This window comes from Papaver somniferum, unplaced genomic scaffold, assembly GCF_003573695.1.
Source record: "Papaver somniferum cultivar HN1 unplaced genomic scaffold, ASM357369v1 unplaced-scaffold_128, whole genome shotgun sequence".
In the NCBI taxonomy this organism is placed as follows: Eukaryota; Viridiplantae; Streptophyta; class Magnoliopsida; order Ranunculales; family Papaveraceae; genus Papaver; species Papaver somniferum.
In genome coordinates, this window is record NW_020621936.1 from 6,893,058 (window position 1) to 6,910,499 (window position 17,442).

General features: G+C 38.1%; 2 protein-coding genes across 11 annotated transcripts; one reads left to right on the plus strand and one right to left on the minus strand.

Annotated features, from left to right (window-relative positions):
* Positions 1-6,269: 6,269 nt before the first annotated feature.
* Positions 6,270-15,442, minus strand: LOC113332054 (heat shock factor protein HSF8-like). Of its 9 annotated transcripts, XM_026578720.1 has the most exons (5): positions 13,791-15,442; positions 12,688-12,819; positions 8,973-9,062; positions 8,194-8,262; positions 6,270-6,299 (listed from the first exon to the last, which is right to left on the minus strand). In XM_026578720.1, exon 1 carries the CDS (start codon positions 15,023-15,025, stop codon positions 13,922-13,924), a length of 1,104 nt encoding a protein of 367 aa, XP_026434505.1. In that variant the 5' UTR covers positions 15,026-15,442; the 3' UTR covers positions 6,270-6,299; positions 8,194-8,262; positions 8,973-9,062; positions 12,688-12,819; positions 13,791-13,921. The 9 variants fall into 9 exon arrangements, with proteins under 9 accessions (XP_026434505.1, XP_026434506.1, XP_026434504.1 ...); XM_026578721.1 differs by lacking the exons at positions 6,270-6,299; positions 8,973-9,062 and having other exon boundaries at positions 8,197-8,262; XM_026578719.1 differs by lacking the exons at positions 6,270-6,299; positions 8,194-8,262 and having other exon boundaries at positions 8,484-9,062.
* LOC113332053 (ankyrin repeat-containing protein NPR4-like) lies at positions 8,982-12,562 on the plus strand. Of its 2 annotated transcripts, XM_026578717.1 has the most exons (9): positions 8,982-9,110; positions 9,197-9,265; positions 9,354-9,425; positions 9,548-9,613; positions 9,762-9,955; positions 10,040-10,552; positions 10,792-10,941; positions 11,258-11,694; positions 11,819-12,562. In XM_026578717.1, the coding sequence occupies exons 6-9, from the start codon at positions 10,219-10,221 to the stop codon at positions 12,452-12,454; spliced, it is 1,557 nt and encodes a 518-aa protein (XP_026434502.1). In that variant the 5' UTR covers positions 8,982-9,110; positions 9,197-9,265; positions 9,354-9,425; positions 9,548-9,613; positions 9,762-9,955; positions 10,040-10,218; the 3' UTR covers positions 12,455-12,562. The 2 variants fall into 2 exon arrangements, with proteins under 2 accessions (XP_026434502.1, XP_026434501.1); XM_026578716.1 differs by lacking the exon at positions 9,762-9,955.
* Positions 15,443-17,442: the final 2,000 nt, after the last annotated feature.

Consider the following 17,442-nt stretch of genomic DNA (forward strand, 5'->3'; position numbering starts at 1 on the left):
AACCTAGGTTGGGCATTCTCAGAGAAATTGGTTTTATAATATTGGTACAAACCAAATCTAGGTTGGGTGGAAGACCATCAGATTGTGACTTAGGTAGAAGAATAGGCATATCATTATCAATCAAATCAAAATCTTCTAACTCATCTACACATGTCACATCATGCTCACAATCATCACTCACATTGGCAAGTTCACACTTAGAATCATCAACATCATCAACAGATTCATTCTCATGCATCGGCAAATCAGGAGAAATATCACAATGTGACCTAGGTAGAGAATCAGACACATCAAATATATTTTCATTCATATTAGTGTCTACAGAAGATTCAACTATTCCTATGTCATGCTCATCTTCACAGAATAATTGTACGAATCCCATGTCAATATCAAAATCATATGAATTACAATGAGTATTAGAAAAAACAACATTCATGAAGGTCGAGGGCGAGAAGCCATATGTTATTGAACCAACAGGTTCCACAATATTTTCATGTTCTTCTAACACATCATCATAATCATCATAATCATCATCATGGTAGCATGCATATTGGTCCTCATTAACAGTGGTGGTGTCGTTAGTCAATTCATGTTCCTCTAAATTAGGTTCATATTCAACATCATTTACATGAATGGGACTAGACACTTCATTAGGGACAACATACATTTCCTCATGAATTTCCTCCTTTTGTAGGTGAAGCAAAATCTGATCTAAATATGCCTGAATTCGTGATGTAGATCTATCGAAGTTTTGCTCACTAAGTCTTAAAGCTTCTGTGGTGGAGTCTAAATTCATGGGAGTACAAAATTCTTCATGTTCAAATTGTGGTGAATGGTACATGTATGCATGGTCATTAGGGTCTACAAAATATTGATCGCAACCCTCAAAGGATTGATTATGGTCCCAATGACTACCATTCTCACAATTCATGGGCATTTCATACATTGGATTTTCTCTTGATGGCCTAAAATTATGCAAAATATGACAATGCTCAACAGGGTGGTCTAAACTACCACATGCGGGACATGCATAGATTTCAGGTTGCCTAAGAAAATTAGATGTGACAGATTCCTCATGTGATTGCATTTCTAAAGCTGCGATTCGAGCTTCTAATTGATCCATCAGAGATGATTGTGTGAGTGAGGCACTAGCAAAATGTTCATTTTCACGTTGCGATAAATGATGCATGTATGAATAGTCATTAGGGTTCATGTATTGCGGCTCGGGACTTTGAAAATGTCCATAATAATTCCTATAACTATTGACATCATGGTCTGTGGGAGGTTCATAACGTGAAGTTTGTCCATACGCAAGTTCTCTAAGGGATTCGTTGTATTCCCCAACAGTAGAAAAAGATCTATACATGATTGGGCTCTAAGCTCAAAATTTGGTTTTTAAGGGATTGGACTTTTTGGAAAAATTTGGTTTTGTTGGGAAAAATTTGGTTTTGGCGGGAGACATTTGGTTTTAATGGGAAAAAGAAAAATTTTGGTTTTTAATGTGGGAGCAGAATAAAATTTGGTTTTTAAAATCTGGGAGCAAGTAAATTTTTTTTTTTTTTTTTTTTTAAATAATAAAAAGAAGAAAATAAAAATTTGGTTTTTGAAATGGGAGCAAGCCCACTGTGCAAGCCTCTAATGAAATGAAGGCTGCGGCCTACGAAAATCCAAGTTTTAATTTTTGAAAGTTTAATTTGGCCCAGTTGGTTAAGGCCCGACGTTTGTTTTAAAACTTTGGTTTCGAGGTCCACTTACAAGTCCACAACCAGTTATAAGCTCAGCTGGGTTTAAACCCAGAGTCCAAAATACAAGTCCAATGGAAGAATTTAAACAAGCCCACACAAAATAAATACAAGCCCACAAATAAATTATTACAAACCCAAAATAGAAAAATAAAAAGCCCAAAAAATTGGGTTAATTATTACAAGCCCACAAATAAAAAATTGGAAGCCCACAGGTTGGGTTCTCTCAATTGAATGGGTTTAGGCTTACCTTTTTAGCACAGCCCAGCTGCTCTGATATTGTTGCAAAAACCCAGTTGGGTTTTGGTTCTTTTCCTTGGTGGCGTCCCAGCAGAGGAAAAACAGGTTCAGAACAGCAGGTCCAACAGCAAATGAAGTGAAGCAGATGCAGATGCAAATGCTATGCAATGAAATGCAAAAATAGCTAAAAAAAACACAGATAAAACACAGCACCAATCCCCGGCAGCGGCGCCAAAAACTTGGTAGGCCTCTAAAAGGTGTATAAAATTATGCGCAAATAAACGGGGGCCTACAGTAATACCGCAAGTGCACGGTCGTCGGTTGTAGCTCGTGCAAGTACGGGTCGATCCACAGAGATCGGGTGTGTTTTTGGAGTGTTCTAGCTAATTGGGTTCTAAGTTGCTATTGGGCTATGAAGCCTTTTTGGCTTCAATTGGGCTTTGAGTGCTAATGGGTTTGTTCTCAATAAAAGGAACTGAGCTTGGGCTCAGTTTGGTCTTTGAAGTGCAAATTGGGCTTTGGCCTTACAATGAGTTCAGGTTTTTGGGTTAAGCCCACAATTAATTGAATTGGGCTTTAGCTCTAACCTATCAATACACTAGGCTTTGGCCTCAATGAAATTGGGCTTTGGTTACTGAGGACTGGGCCTTTGGGCTTTGGACTCAGTTGTTGAACTAGGCCTTTGCTTGGCTGCAGGAGTAGCAAGAACTGGACTTGGCTTGGCAGCAACAGCTGCAGAGGAAAGCATCAGTGGCAAGACTGCACAGCAGAAGAAGTGGCAGCAGAGTAGAGCTGCAGCAGGAGAAGAAGTGGCAGCAGCAACAGCCTGGCAGTGGCAGCAGCAACAGCAGCAAACACAAGCAATACAGAACAAGAATAAGATGAACCAAGGCCTAAGGCCAAGGGCAAGGATAATGTGAAGCTAACAGAGCAAACATAGAAAAGAAATTGTGGAGGGGAAGTGCAGGGGATGAATGAGAGTTTCCTTTACCTAGCCAGTTCACCTAGGTTAAGTTCTTGTCAAATATCTAGTTAACCAACCTTACAGCCTTAGCTAACCCCTAGTATTGGCTGTCTGTTTAAGGCACAACCAATCACAGACTAACTAGGCAGTGGCTCACTAACTAATGTAGCTAATGAATTCCTTAGAACCACCACAGACCCCTAGCATTAGTGGTCTTCTTACAGCACCACTAATCACAAATCAGGTGATCTTTCAAGAATCCAACTAGCCTAAACTGTTTTAAGCTCAGCAAAAACCATCCTAATAGCTAACCATCATGGTTCAGTTATTTTCTCATCCTAGAGGGGAATTAGAACATGTTGCAGTTAAGAGACCTCATGGTTGTCAAGCATCAAACCTCAGAATAAGAACATGTGAGATGAACAGGGGGCTTACAAGCTCATGTGTAGAAACAAACACACAAACTAATTAAGACAAACATAACATGGATAATACAATTACACAGAACACAACAGGAAATAACATAACATAACAAGCATAACAAGAGCATTGCACATTAACAGGAAACAAGCATAACATGACATGAAACTAAGCATAACAGGAAACAAATAACATGAGCAAGAAACTGAACTTTGAGCTGTAACTGAAAATTGAAATTTAACAGGACATGAGAGTCCTGGATGTAGGCTAGTCCAAACATGGTTTCTAACACAACCCATAGTCCCAATTTATACCCACAACACAATTTAGGTTCTACCCAATTTTTCACCCAAACTGACAGAGCTAGGGTTTGGTAATTTCTCACCTAATTTGATGTAGCCACATCAAATTGAACGCAACCCATGCTTTGTAATTGTTCCTACTCCATTTCTCATGCGCCAATTTCAACTCTAGCACACGTTAATCCATCAATCCATAACCTAGGGTTTAGGTTAGGTAATGAGTTGATGGGATAAAGGGCTAGAATGATGGGGGAAGGTGTTCAATTATGTGTAGGATGATGACGGAGGTGGTATGGTGGTGTTTGGTGGCGGTGTGGTGGTGACAGTGGAGGTGAAGGAGATGGTGGCAGGACATGGTGTCTGCAGAGGGAATGGGGAAGGAGATGGGGTGAGCTTGATGGTTTGGCAGAGAAGGCGTGTTTGGTTAGCTGGTATAGGTTCGGTCGCTAGGGTGTGAGGCGGGCGTATCGAGTTTTGATGTTCTGTGACTCTGAGCTGCGAGATGCGAAGATGGTAGGTAGATCGGACGGTGATGTGGAGGCAAGCGATGAGCGACCGTTGGATTATATGATACAACAAAATGAACGGTACTTGATGGAGTTAGGTACTGTAGTGTTAGGCGGAGATATCAAACTTTGATGCACAGCAAGGGAGCGACCGTTGGATTCAACTACCATCTAATCTGAAGGCTTGGAATTTCAGCGCTGTGGTGCTCGGCAGAGACATCAGATTTTGATGATCTATGAAGGAGCGACCGTCGGATGCTTCTGAGAAATGATCTGATGGCTGAGAACGGAGGCGCTTTTGTGTGTAGAAAATGAGGTTGTGCGCACCATTCTTCGCGGCTTCCTTGCGTAATTTCTCCCGGCTTTTCACTACTTTTCTGCTCTTTTCGCTTCGCGACTCATCCGAACTTTATTTATTACCTAAAAATGCAAAATTAATTAATAAAAATATTTATTCTTGAAAACAATGAAAATACAGAATATGGGATAAAATGTAGAATTAATGCGCAAAAGATGAGTTAAATGCCAACAAAAAGGGATAAATATATACAATATTTGGCACTCATCAAACTGCATCTGCATCTTCTTTGCAATTTATATCAAAATTTATCACCACCACAAATCAATCTTCTCGTTTTCACAATCACAGATACTTTAATTCTTCAACAACAACAAATTAAGGCAAACTCCATCTTCTTTATCCTGATTTCTCATAATCTTAGCTTCTAATTCCTCTTCTCGATTCAAATCAACAACACCTGGGTTACCTGATATAAAAACCCTAACTCATAATTCATTCATAAAACCAATACTCTCCTGTAATTCCTCCATAAACCCAATAAAATCAAACCCCTCTCTCAATTTTCAACATAAAGCCATAAACCCAACTTCTAACTCTAAATCACTCCTACACTACTGAACTTCTCTGAAATTTTGATCAATTTTTATTTTTTGATTTCATGGTTTCGTACACGCTAGGTGAGGCAACAAAAACCTAAATCAAATACGTTGATAAATAAAATCGAAAACCTAAATCAAAAATGCAAAAAATCAAATCGAAGAAAATCAGAAAATAAAATCCAAAACCTAAATCTCTATCTCGATCGACTGGATCTTCAATTGACATTGAAATACCTCTTAAAACGAGAAGAATACGAATTATAGATGGTGACTTTGAAGTTCGATTCGAAGATTTGATTGATTCCATATGAAGAAATCTATTATCTCTCTCAAAATTTTAAATCGTCTCTGAAAAATCTCTGTCTCACTCAAACGAACCTAAAATAAGTATGAACGACGGCTGAGATGTGGCGACGTTGATAGTGGTTACGGCGGTGAAGAAACGATGCTGATGGTGGTAGTGGTGCTGGGTGATAGTGGAGGAGAGAAAAATAGAGAGATGGAGAAATCTCTGATCTAAAATGAAAAATGAAACCATTGAATGATTTTTCTTTAAAACTTAATGGGTATTTACGGAATTATAAGGAAAATTTGTTTCCTTCTAATAAGCGAGGGGTATCTACATAATGTATAAGGGTATTTGTGCAGGACCCATGGATAGTAGGGGCATAAATAACATTCCCACTAAAAAGAATCCCGCGTCCGTCCAATTCAAAAAATATCAAATTTCAGAAAAACAGTTATAAACAGAAAGCTTGTTTCCAACTTATTCTCAGTTGGTCAATAGTTCATTGCAAATGCTTAGTATTCTACAGTAACAACATGTATCCTGAAATATGCAATACTCTAAGTCATAACAATAACTTGGGAGACACAGAAAGGATAAGGGCTAGACAATTATATATACTCTCATTAGAAATCTTCATACTTCCATTACATGTGGGATGCATCCAAAGTGTAGTACTTGGGCGAATCCTGTAAACTCAAAATCACATATGGCTAGTTCAAATTTCGGTAATAGGTCTTAGCCAACAAAAAAATTTAATGTACCACTCCTAAAGACAACACCAAAACCACCTCCTGCAAAACACTTACCTGTTGGATCTCATGGTATTCCGTTTGAACCCACTGCAACCCTAAAAAGGTTCACCACAGCCACACCACCCCTTTTAGGGATGGATTATTTTTGTATTGTTGTTGTTTCTGAGCAGTTCGTTTAAAACCACTGCTTAACCAAACCAAGTAATTGCCCATCAGGTGGTTATAATTTTTTGAAGACTATAAATCAATTAATAAAGGATTATTTTGTTTTTGGTACTCAGGTTTTGTCCATCTTTTGAGTTTGGTCTAACATTTGTCCAGCTTGGCGTTTGGTACCTGGAAAAAACGTTGACCCGCGTTGACTTGGCTAGAGCTTGACTTCTGTTTGATAATTATTATAAAAATTAAATAAAATCTAATTACTACTCTGGTTTCCTGTTTTTCCCTTTTACTTTACCAAAAAAGTCTCTCCAACTCCCAAATTCATTTTCTACTTCACTTCTTCCGCCTCCACAAACCCACAACTCTGCATAACCTTATTCACAACGCCGGTAGGAATTCTTCTCCTCTCTCTACTATAACTCTCTTCTACTGCCATCGATTCTTTAGAATCTGCTGTATTTTCTTTCAAAGACGAATTGGTTCAGTTATGGAACAATTTTTGTTTAGTTAGGGTTTTGATGCTTTGATTACATTAGGGTTTCGGTTCATCTTTGGGTTTCAATTTTGGTTCATGACGGGATTTATGCAATAGGGGTTTCATTGGGTTTCAATTTTGGTCTAAAATCATTTGATTTGGATCTCGAATCAGAATTTTTATGCTTTGGGAGTTGAAATTTTAGGTTTTGATTTTTGATTTGGGGGTCTTGAATGTGTTAATCGATTTCCTGAAACGATTATGAGATGGATGATAATGTTCTATTAAAGATTGCAACTGAATTTTATTATGTTCAGAGCATGAGAATTGGTGGTGTTTGTTATTGAAATGCCGAGATGGGTTTCGATTGTTAGTGATGTTCGATGGGGTCGCTGATGATTTCTGGCAATAATCAATGTTCTTGAGTTGCAAGGGACTAGTGTTTGCTGTCGAGAAGTTAATGGCTTTGAAGATTAGAAGAAGATTGATAGTTGTGATGTTGTTGCAATTGTGGAATTGAAGCTGGAATCGAAGAAGAAAGTGGAACTGATGTTGTTACTCCTGGTGCAGTGAGGAATTATAGAAGAACTGAAGTTGAATCTGTTGTTGTATGGTTGTGAAATGAGCTGAGACTATGATGTGACATGGGGATGGTTTGAGTTGAATTTACGCAGCAAATACCGTTGAGAAGAGAAGTACTGTGACGGTGATGCCAAAGATTAAATCAGTAGAGTTTGATGCTCAAGGTTGGGAAGAATGGTTTGTTGATGTTGCAATGGATCTTAGTGCTGCGACTGGAGATTGTATGGCTGAGATGTTGAGAATGTTGTAGGAATCAAATGTGTGGATTAATGGCTTAAGGCAGAGCTGCAACTGGTTTTGGCTTAGGTCTGTGATGCACAACGGTTGTGCTGGTGATGGTAAAGGCACTGGTGGTGAATTGGCCTGAGGCTATGTAGAAGTTTTAGATGGTTCTGGTGGTGGTGACTCGTAGGGAAGGAGGGTTATGGATCGACTGATCCTGGTAATGCTACGGGATGAATGGCTAGAGGGTTTTATTATACCTTGATGGTGATGATGGCGGTAGTTGTAGTGAGAGGGAGAGAAGTGGTGGTGGCGGCGGTGATGGGATGGAGAGAGGTGGAGGAAACATCCTGTCAAGACCAATCATGAGAAAAAAATATCATGTTTTTTTACGGTTGCCAGACTTTACTCCCTTTTGGTTTAAAATTAAGGGTAAAATAGTAAATTCATTTAATTATTAGATTTTATATTAATTTTAAATAAATTCCAAACGGAAGTCAAGAGTCAACGTGGGTCAACGTCTTTTCCAAGTACCAAACGCCAAGTTGGACAAATATTAGACCAAACTCAAAAATTGGACAAAACCTGAATACCAAAAACAAAATAACGTATTAATAAAATACAAATACCTACTTACACTCCAGTAGAAAGGAGATTAGTTGTTTGCTTTTCCTCCACTTTTGTCTATGTTTTTGTCCACATTATCCTGTCAGATTTCGTAACACAATAATTAACCTAACCCAAAATGACAGCCCACCAAATAAAAAAAAAAAAGGAAGTAAAACGACCATCTCAATTCACATTCCAGTACTGAGATACGCATCTATATTCATTTCCATTCTGCCAAAAAAAAAAAGACAGGCAGGCAGGCAGGCAGGCAGCAAAGCACAAACCTTCAATGAGGTACGCCTATGATGTTTACCATAGTCTAGACCTGGCAACTGATTGGGATGAGGTCTCATGTTTCATAGATGCTTAAAAGAACAACACTTGAAATTTGCTATTGACAAAACTACACGTTTCGTTGAGATTATATGATTATTGTCACTAATATAATTGACCCACCAATGATCATTTGGAGTCTTTAGGCTGAAAGAAGAGTAACACTTGTTGATTCCCTTCAGAAATTGAGTCCATGCTGTATAACATTTTCAAGCGTCACTCATTCATTTATTGAGAGTTTTTCTACTTCCTCAGAACTTGAAAGAATAAACTTCCCATGTAAGAGCTCTCTCTATCTCACACACACACACACATATAGGTCGGTGGAATCACCATAAGTTGCAGAATCGAGTATTCAACTAGAAAACAGAAGGTACAGTATGGGAGCAACAACATCAACATTGGAGAACGATATTGAATCGTCTGTAAGAAAATTATTCGAAAACAATATATACGAGGAAGGTGCGCCGTTACCTATATCATCAGCAGCAGCATTCAATAGAGAATATACTACATCCACCCATGCCCCAGGAGACATATATCTCACCATTGTAGATTCGCCACCTGATCGTCATATCCAACATATGGACATAGATTACAATTACAACTCTGGTATGTAATCAACTAATTATTAAACTAAGTAAAGCCCGTCAATTTGGTTGTCACCTTCCTCTAACTGACATTTCATGATGCAACAGAGTATCTGACAGTCGATTCACCACAGATCCAGCATAATAACACCAATAATGATAACTACAACTACTCTGGTACAGTATAGACATTAAGTTTTCATGTGAACTAGTGAATATTTCTCTAATTTTTGAAACTGAGCAATTGGTTTATGTGAAAAAACAGAATATTTAACGAGAGACGCAACAATTGGGATCCAGCATTACACTGACAACAATGATAACTACATTAGTTCGGGTATGTTTAACACTAGTCCTCTAAGTGAACTCCGTTCTTGTTTTCTCTCTTTAGGAACTTGAGAATAATCCATGGACACAATGTGTGACTATATCAAGTGACTCTTTGTTTACAACTACCAGAGCATCTGAAGAACACTGATTTGGCAGATGAAGTCCAGCTTAATGACATTTATGCTTATGATTCCGGTAAGCGCAACTTCTTTCACCAAGTAAGACAGATTTTGTGGTAAATATGCACCAAGAAAGACAGATTTCTCTCATTTCTTTTGGCTTAAAACAGAGCTTCTGTTTCGAGTTAATCAAATTATACCTGTGTTACTGTTCATGGTTCCAGACTTGTACAGGCCACAAAGCTAGTTCTGATGTAGTATCCAAACAGCCACTAACCTATTGCCTAGGAAGTCGACAAAAAGTAAATGAGAATATAAGACGACACTCTATGAACAGTTACTCCCTGAGTGAATGTTGATTTTGTGTTACAAGTCATAAATGCTACTCCAGAAATGAGAACGGAACTTCCAATATATGGTAGTGCTTTCCTCACCATGTGACTCACTAAATCTGAAAGTTAGCTCATTAATTTAACCCTTAGATTGTTCATGGTCTATACAGAATAGAACGGGGACCAGAAAGACCTTGTAAAGAAGTACCAGGTACTGTACAAAGCAGCACTTAAAGGTGACTGGGATAGGGCTCAAAGGATTTTTAAAGTTGATCCTTCTGCGTTGACGGCAAGTATTACTGTCGGCAATGAGACAGCATTGCACATAGCAGCAGCTTCAGGGCATTCAATGTTTGTTGAAAAGCTGGTGGCACTCATGCCATCAGATGCACTAGAGTTGAAGAACTGTGACGGTGAAACAACGCTTCATTTTGTCGCTGCTGCTGGATTGATCAGAGCTGCAAAGGCGATGGTGACTAAAAACCCTAACTTGACACAGATGCGCGATAATAATGAGTGGGTTCCGCTTGTAACTGCAGCTTACAGTGCTAATTCTTCAAACGAACGAAGTAAAGAAATGGTTAAGTATCTTTGCAGCGTCACTAGAGATGAGGAACCAAGTCCCTACTATGGTGTCTCGGGTGGTACCCTAATCTGTATATGTATTGCAAGTAATTTATATGGTAAGAAGAATTATATGACATGATGATTTATATGATAGGATAAGGTATTTATGCATTAATATATGTCAACAGCCTCAAGGGTTCAGATTTCAGACAACGTTAACAAGAAACTCTACATAGTACATCTTACTAAATCACCTCTTGATTCAGGACTAAAGTTTCTCATTGTCAGTATGTCTAACAAGATGCATCCTAGTTTTGTTCAGTAAGATAATACTAAAAGAACTAACTTCTTGTAGATGTTGCTCTGTACCTGGTCCAACGATTTCCAAACTTGGCTACCGAAAAAAGTGAAGATGGTTACTGTGCATTGGAAGCAATGGCAGAAAGACCTTCAGCATTCCCAAGTGGGAATGAGCGGACATTGTGGCAACAGTTCCTCTACTCATGTTAGTAAGCTTGTTTTTCTTATTTCATCGTATAGAGTTTTTGTTCTGGGCCAGAGCCTAAGCATAGGGCTTATTCTCCTAAAAGACTTTGAGTGACACAATATAGGTGGAACCGACCTTAAGGACCGAATTCACACAATCCATGTTAGCAATCTGTATATTACATTCTAGAAAGTCTTTTTCTTAGTCATGTAGATCGTACATGGTGAAAATTATCCCTTGTAACTGGCGAAAGCTATGAACAAAATGTGCTTACAATTTTAGAACGAATTAAGAGAACCAAGAGGGTAACTTTTCTTTGGACTCCTACTTTCAGTTCGCAGTGCTAAACAAATACACGACGAAGAATTAATGCAAAAGCATGCCTTGGCCTTGGTTAAATGCATTTGCAAACAAATTTCTCTTAAGAGCAGCACAGAAATTTTCAAAATTTTCACAGAATCAGACGCTTTGGAGTTGGCCACAAGGTTTGGGGCTGTTGAAATAGTAGTGGAGTGTGTTCAAACATTTCCTGACCTAATGTGTATCAGAATGAAGACCAATATGACTGTATTAGAAGAAGCCATAAAATATCGACGAGAAAAGATTTTTAATCTCATATGTGAGATGAATGCAGATAAGAAAATGGCTTCCTTCGTATATGATGAGAATAACACTATCCTGCACTGGGTCGCAAAGCTAGCAAATCCTCAGAGCCTCAATTCAGTTTCTGGTTCAGCTCTTCAAATGCAACGAGAGCTCCAGTGGTTTAAGGTATGGAAGCTTATTCACCCTGTAGTTGATATCTTTGTCATGGGCAGCAAAAAAGAAAGAACGGATGGCCATATTGATTAACTTAAATTCAACTCCTACTTCATACTAACAGTACTTCATTCAGGAGGTTGAGAAGATTACCCTACAAAGACATAGACAAAAGAAAAACGATGAAGGAAAGACAGGTCGAGATCTTTTCACGGAGGAACACAAGGAATTATTGGAAAAGGCAGAGAAGTGGATGAAAGATACAGCCAATTCATGCATGCTTGTAGCTACACTCATCACTACAGTAGTTTTTGCAGCAGCTTTCACAGTACCAGGAGGCAATAACAGTGACAACAGTAGCAACAACAATGGGATTCCAATTTTCTTAAATACAACATCATTCGCAGTGTTTGCAATTGCAGATGCCTCAGCTCTCTTTTCTTCCATCACAGCGGTTCTTATGTTTTTTTCTATCTTGAGTTCACGCTATTCAGAAGATGATTTCCTATATTCACTACCAAAAAGATTAACAATCGGATATGCAAATCTCTTCTTCTCTATAGCTACCATGATTGTAGCTTTCGGAGCAGCACTTTCTATTGTACTTCAACCTAGATGGACATGGATTCCAGTTCCTATAGCATTGTTTGCTTGTGTGCCTGTGACTTTGTTTGCATTGCTGCAGCTCCCTTTGTTTGTCACGCTTGTTCGTTCTACCTATGGGCCAAGCATCTTTCGGAGAGAGGACCAGCGTATGAAGTGGAGTTATTAAGAAGGGCTGTGAACTATATGTGTCTCAATAAGTGGGAGTACTTGTGTGATAGTAGCTAGACAATTGTATCTTCTATTTCAACTAGATAAGAGATTCTAAGTAATCCAACTCAGGACAGTCTTTGCTAGTTGTAACTAACTCATTCTGTTTACAATCAAATTGTGATGTGCTTTTCGCTTGTGAGACAAGAAGATTAACTAAAAGAAAGACTTGAAACTCAAGAGTCATCATACCTCGCGCGCACATTTCCCAGTTGCATTTGTTCTCGAGTTTTGGAGGATTCATCACCAGCTCTAGTTATCCTAGGAGCATCCCTTAATGTTTCCAGTTTTATCTCCTATTTCACAGCAGTTTGATGTGTCTGTCTATACAAAGAAAACGAATAAAAATTAACTTTCAAATAGAGTGTGGTTAACATATCATTATTATACCTTCGTATGTACAAATATGGAGACAGAGAGATCAATATTCTTTGAGATACTCCTATTTCCAAAATCAGTTTCTCAATTTTGACAGCATCAGCTTCTAATGGTTTTCTTGCTTCATCACGCTAATAAGACATCTCACCATCAGTGTAATGCTCTGAAAACCAATTTATCTCCCATAAATTTAACTTAAATCTGATGCCTCTTATCATGTTTGAGGATCCATTTGTTTGTCTTTGCTAACACCCTCAACTCCCCGTTCATCTTCAATTGCCTTAATTTCCACCTTTGCACTCCGCGGCCCTATAGAAAATTTGTCAGTCTGGGTATACCCATCTCCGACTAGTTCCTGAACCTCTAAATGTCTTCAACCCAACCCCTTTGTACATCACCAGACTTACAAAATTAAACTAAAAATGTGTTTTCTGTAGAGAGACAGAAGATATAAATTTACACACACAAACAAACAAACAAAAAAGAAACAACTAGTTACCTATAGTAATAGAAAACTTGAAAGATAACAAATAAACCAAACATTGGGTATCGAGATGAATTAGAGGAATGACCCTAAACCAAAAAATTAGGCGACCAGATAACAGACAAGGGAAATGGCCAATTGAAACCTCCCATCAAATTCAAGATTAGACGCCACAACCCATACTAGTAATTTAACTAAGCGAAAGAACCATGCTGGTATCAAAACTGTAATTTCAGGTTATATACTCAAATTTTCTATTAAATTACAAGCATGAATTTCAGTTTGGAATGCAAAATCAGATTTTCAACTTAAGCAAAACTTTAACTATAACCTACTATAGTATCATTTTTCTGACAGCAATCTCACTGGATTTTGTAAAAAGTATATATATCTCAATACTATTCTTTGGTAAAAGTAATACCGCCATAAGTACCTTCTTGATTGCATTTAGAGGAAAAAATGCTCAGCATCATCCCAACAATGGTTTCCGCATAACTGGTGAAGAAGAGAAAATTGGATGATGATACACATATGAAACTCCCAAGATTGCCAACACAAGCTATTTTAAGGACTTTCACTCATATATTTTTCGTCAGATGCTAGCAGTCCCATTTGTTCTGTTAGAAGGTCCAGATTTTCGACTGGTTCGCCCCCAGCATCAAGATTCTTGGGTCTAATCCCCTCCTCATTTTCCAGATTTTGAGTGGTGTATATTTCCATTTCATCAATCTCCTGTAGTCGTGGACTGGCAATCGAAAGAAGCTGCTCCATTAAATCTTCAGGTACATCTGGCAGTGGCAAATGTTCCACAAATGACGTAAAATCTATATTGTTAAAGAAATCATCATCCCCGATTGGAGCAGGATCTGCATGTTTAAATTCAGCAGTGTCAAGTACTGGAGCCGGTAGAGAATTTTGACTCTCAGTTGTCAATGGCTGATACTTCACTATCTGACCCTCAAAAACTTCAGGTTCCACATGTTCATTACTTTGCACTGGGGCAGGAAGCCGTCTCTTTTTCCTTGTATCAGACACACGCCAATTGTTTTCTTTCTGCTGAACCAACTGGGACAAAAACCTTGGGTATTGCATAGCCATAACCAGCAACGACAGCATCTGTTGCTGATTTAGCTCCATCCCTTTAATCCGTTGCCTCACACAATGCAACTCAATGTCTGCATTTTGCTGTCGTTGCCTACATTTAACCAACTCCTGCATGAGCACATTTTTATCCCTCTTAAGAATCTCCACTTCTTGTTGTAACCCAGACATTCCTACTTCTATACATGGTGGCACGACAGGCGCTTTATTCTCCGTCTGTTGCGGCTCTTTTTCAATATGTTCTTGGCTCTTTTTCCTTCTACTAATATCCTTCAACAATTGTTTTTTACCTTTCACAAATTTTTCATTCCCAAATATAAACCGATCAGGGTCCAATTTCCTAAAACCGTAAGTGTTTAATTGTCTCATGAAGCTAGAGAAATTGCTATGTTTAAAATATTTAGGAAGCAATTCTTTCTGGAACGCAATCATATCGTAGATGATAAAACTATTATTCGAGGGACACCATGAAATTATTGAATCAGTATTTGTATCATCAACCATATCATAACATTTTACAAGAAACGGTGGGAGTGGCCCATCTTTATCTCCCTTTGATTTCCCCATCCTTAACCTAAACCCTAATTATGAATTGCTTTGATAACCTTAAAATATCCCTGAATCTGTTTTGAAATTGAAGAAGAATTGTATGATTACGATACCTGGTTCAAAGATTCAGTGATGGCTGTGGCGGTAACTATGGCGGTGACTGAGCTGTTCTTTGGGCGGAGTATGATGACTGTTCTTTGGGCGGAGTATGATGACTTGTGAGTATTTATTGGTTACAAAATCCCCAGACTAGAGGGAATATAAAAGGACTCAAAAACCTTTGAGAGGACGGTTTACTTAGGGGGAGAGTCGGAGAGACGAGAAAGCAAGTCGTTCGGGACTCTGGAGTCTAGGGACCTCAGGAGTAAACCAATGTAGTCACTCGGACATGCCGAAAATTCCGGTTTCCGCTTTCAAAATAGCGGATGCTTAATTTCGCCGAGACCGAATTAGCTGAAATCGGTCGAAATTTTTGGTTGAACGGTTGACATGGCAGGAATTGACCGAAAATCTTGATTGAAGTTTTAAAATTTGTTCGGATCTAGAGTTTCTATTATTTTGAATGAAGACTTCTTTCTAATTTAAAAAGTTAGTGATATTTGCATATAATAGTGTGTAAAAACGTTTGAAAAACGCTTGATATACGTACTATATGTATAAAATTTGAAAACTCAATTTCCGTTATTACTCCTGAGATTTCATCGAGAACTTCCCAAAAATCTTCCCGAAATAAAGTTGTCCTAGTATCTCGGTTCCGACCGAAACGCACCGAAATCCGAAATTAATTACAGTAGAGTAAACTAAGGTTACGGAAGCGTATGAGTAGGATTCCCCCGAACAATAACAAACTAAATAATGATAACTAACAAGGAAGAGTGCCTTCACACTTTTTTATTTATTTTTTTTTTGGTGGGGGTGGTTGGGTGGGTGGAAGCACAAACATGGAAAAAGAAAGCAAACTACACGGAAACAATCTCAGGTACCAAGGCAGCGTGGATACAAAGAGGAGGAGAAAGCAACCAACTGTCAGTGACGTGTTGATTCTAGCATAATTAGCTAGACTGTGGGCCACACTGTTCCCATTACCGTTATAAATTCAAATCGAATTGAATCCAACTCCTTCACCACTCTTCGAATCTCAGTTAGATAATACTTTTATTCTCCAAGGAGGGGTCTAATGGTTGGAGTTGATAAGATCAACAATCACTTGCGCATCTTCTTCAATAATGCAGTTATCCATTCTTCTTTCTTTGGCAAATTTGAGAGCTTCAGTAAACCCTCTAGCTTCGGCACAAAGAGGAGATCTTTCCTGGAAGTAAATTGAATGACAACCATAGAAGCCACCATAGTCATTTCTGGCAATGATCCCAACAACACTTTCATTACTCTTGGTGTTGCCATCGACGTTGAACTTGATAACATAAATGGGAGGGGGACCACTGGGCTGGCGAATGAGGAATCTCTTGAGCGTTGGTCAGGAGATCATCCGAGGTTGGACGTTATTTTTGTGAATAAAAACCAAACCACTGTTGATTCGAAACTAATATTTTTGTGATATGTTCCTCTTACAAAGCTCTACATCTACAAAAAAAGATGAACGTATTCCGAGACGTATAACACCACCATCTACTACTTTGAAGATGATTCGTTGAAAATCAACGGATTTTTGGCCATTAAAATTAAGAGTGGTAAATTATATGATTTATTATTTCGAAATGTACTCATTTTTGATAGTGTGAGAATAAAAGTGTGGAAAGATCCTTCCTCTTAGAAAATAATTTTGACAAATCAAATAATAATGTTTATATTGTCAAAATTTAAAGAAATAGAAGAAGAGAAGAAGAATGCTTATTACACGAGTGAAATAAACAAACATTTAAGTTTCTATTTAAAAAGGGAAAGACATAAGGATATCACGGTAAAAATGATATTTTTCTTAGATATTATTAACTTAAATACACGTTTATAACACTCCTCCTGATGATCATTGTGTCTAAGTCACTAGTATATGCCAGAAAAAACTCAAGAGTGTAAAATTTGAAAAATGAGACTTAGAACAGTGTTGGAAAAGCATATGTTGTCTCGTTAAAACCTTGACAAGGAAAACCCAGTGGACCAAAACCTTGCCGAAAGAAAAAAAGAACAGGGCGATAAATCTAATAAAAACCTTTTACAAAGATGCTCAAATCTTTAAGATTACGTATTCCAATCTTGTGAACCAATTTCTTAAATTTTGAAGTTGGTGATGCTTTGATGAAGAGGTCTGCATCTGCTAGATTGTTAATTAAACATGGAGACATTTTGTAAAAGGGTCATATGTTTAGTGTCTAATTAGGGTTTGGGTTATAGAACACGCGGTTAATACGTTGGGTCGTCGACTGACTTTGACTATTTATTTTATTACCAAAATATCCTTATAAAGTAGTAAAGTGACA

Excerpts from the sequence above, each read along its gene's own strand:
- LOC113332053 (XM_026578717.1), top strand. The coding sequence starts at position 10,219 with ATGTTTGTTGAAAAGCTGGTGGCACTCATGCCATCAGATGCACTAGAG. Across the intron at positions 10,553-10,791 it reads TATTGCAAGTAATTTATATG|ATGTTGCTCTGTACCTGGTC; the intron begins GTAAGAAGAATT and ends AACTTCTTGTAG. Across the intron at positions 10,942-11,257 it reads GCAACAGTTCCTCTACTCAT|TTCGCAGTGCTAAACAAATA; the intron begins GTTAGTAAGCTT and ends TCCTACTTTCAG.
- LOC113332054 (XM_026578720.1), bottom strand. The coding sequence starts at position 15,025 with ATGGGGAAATCAAAGGGAGATAAAGATGGGCCACTCCCACCGTTTCTT.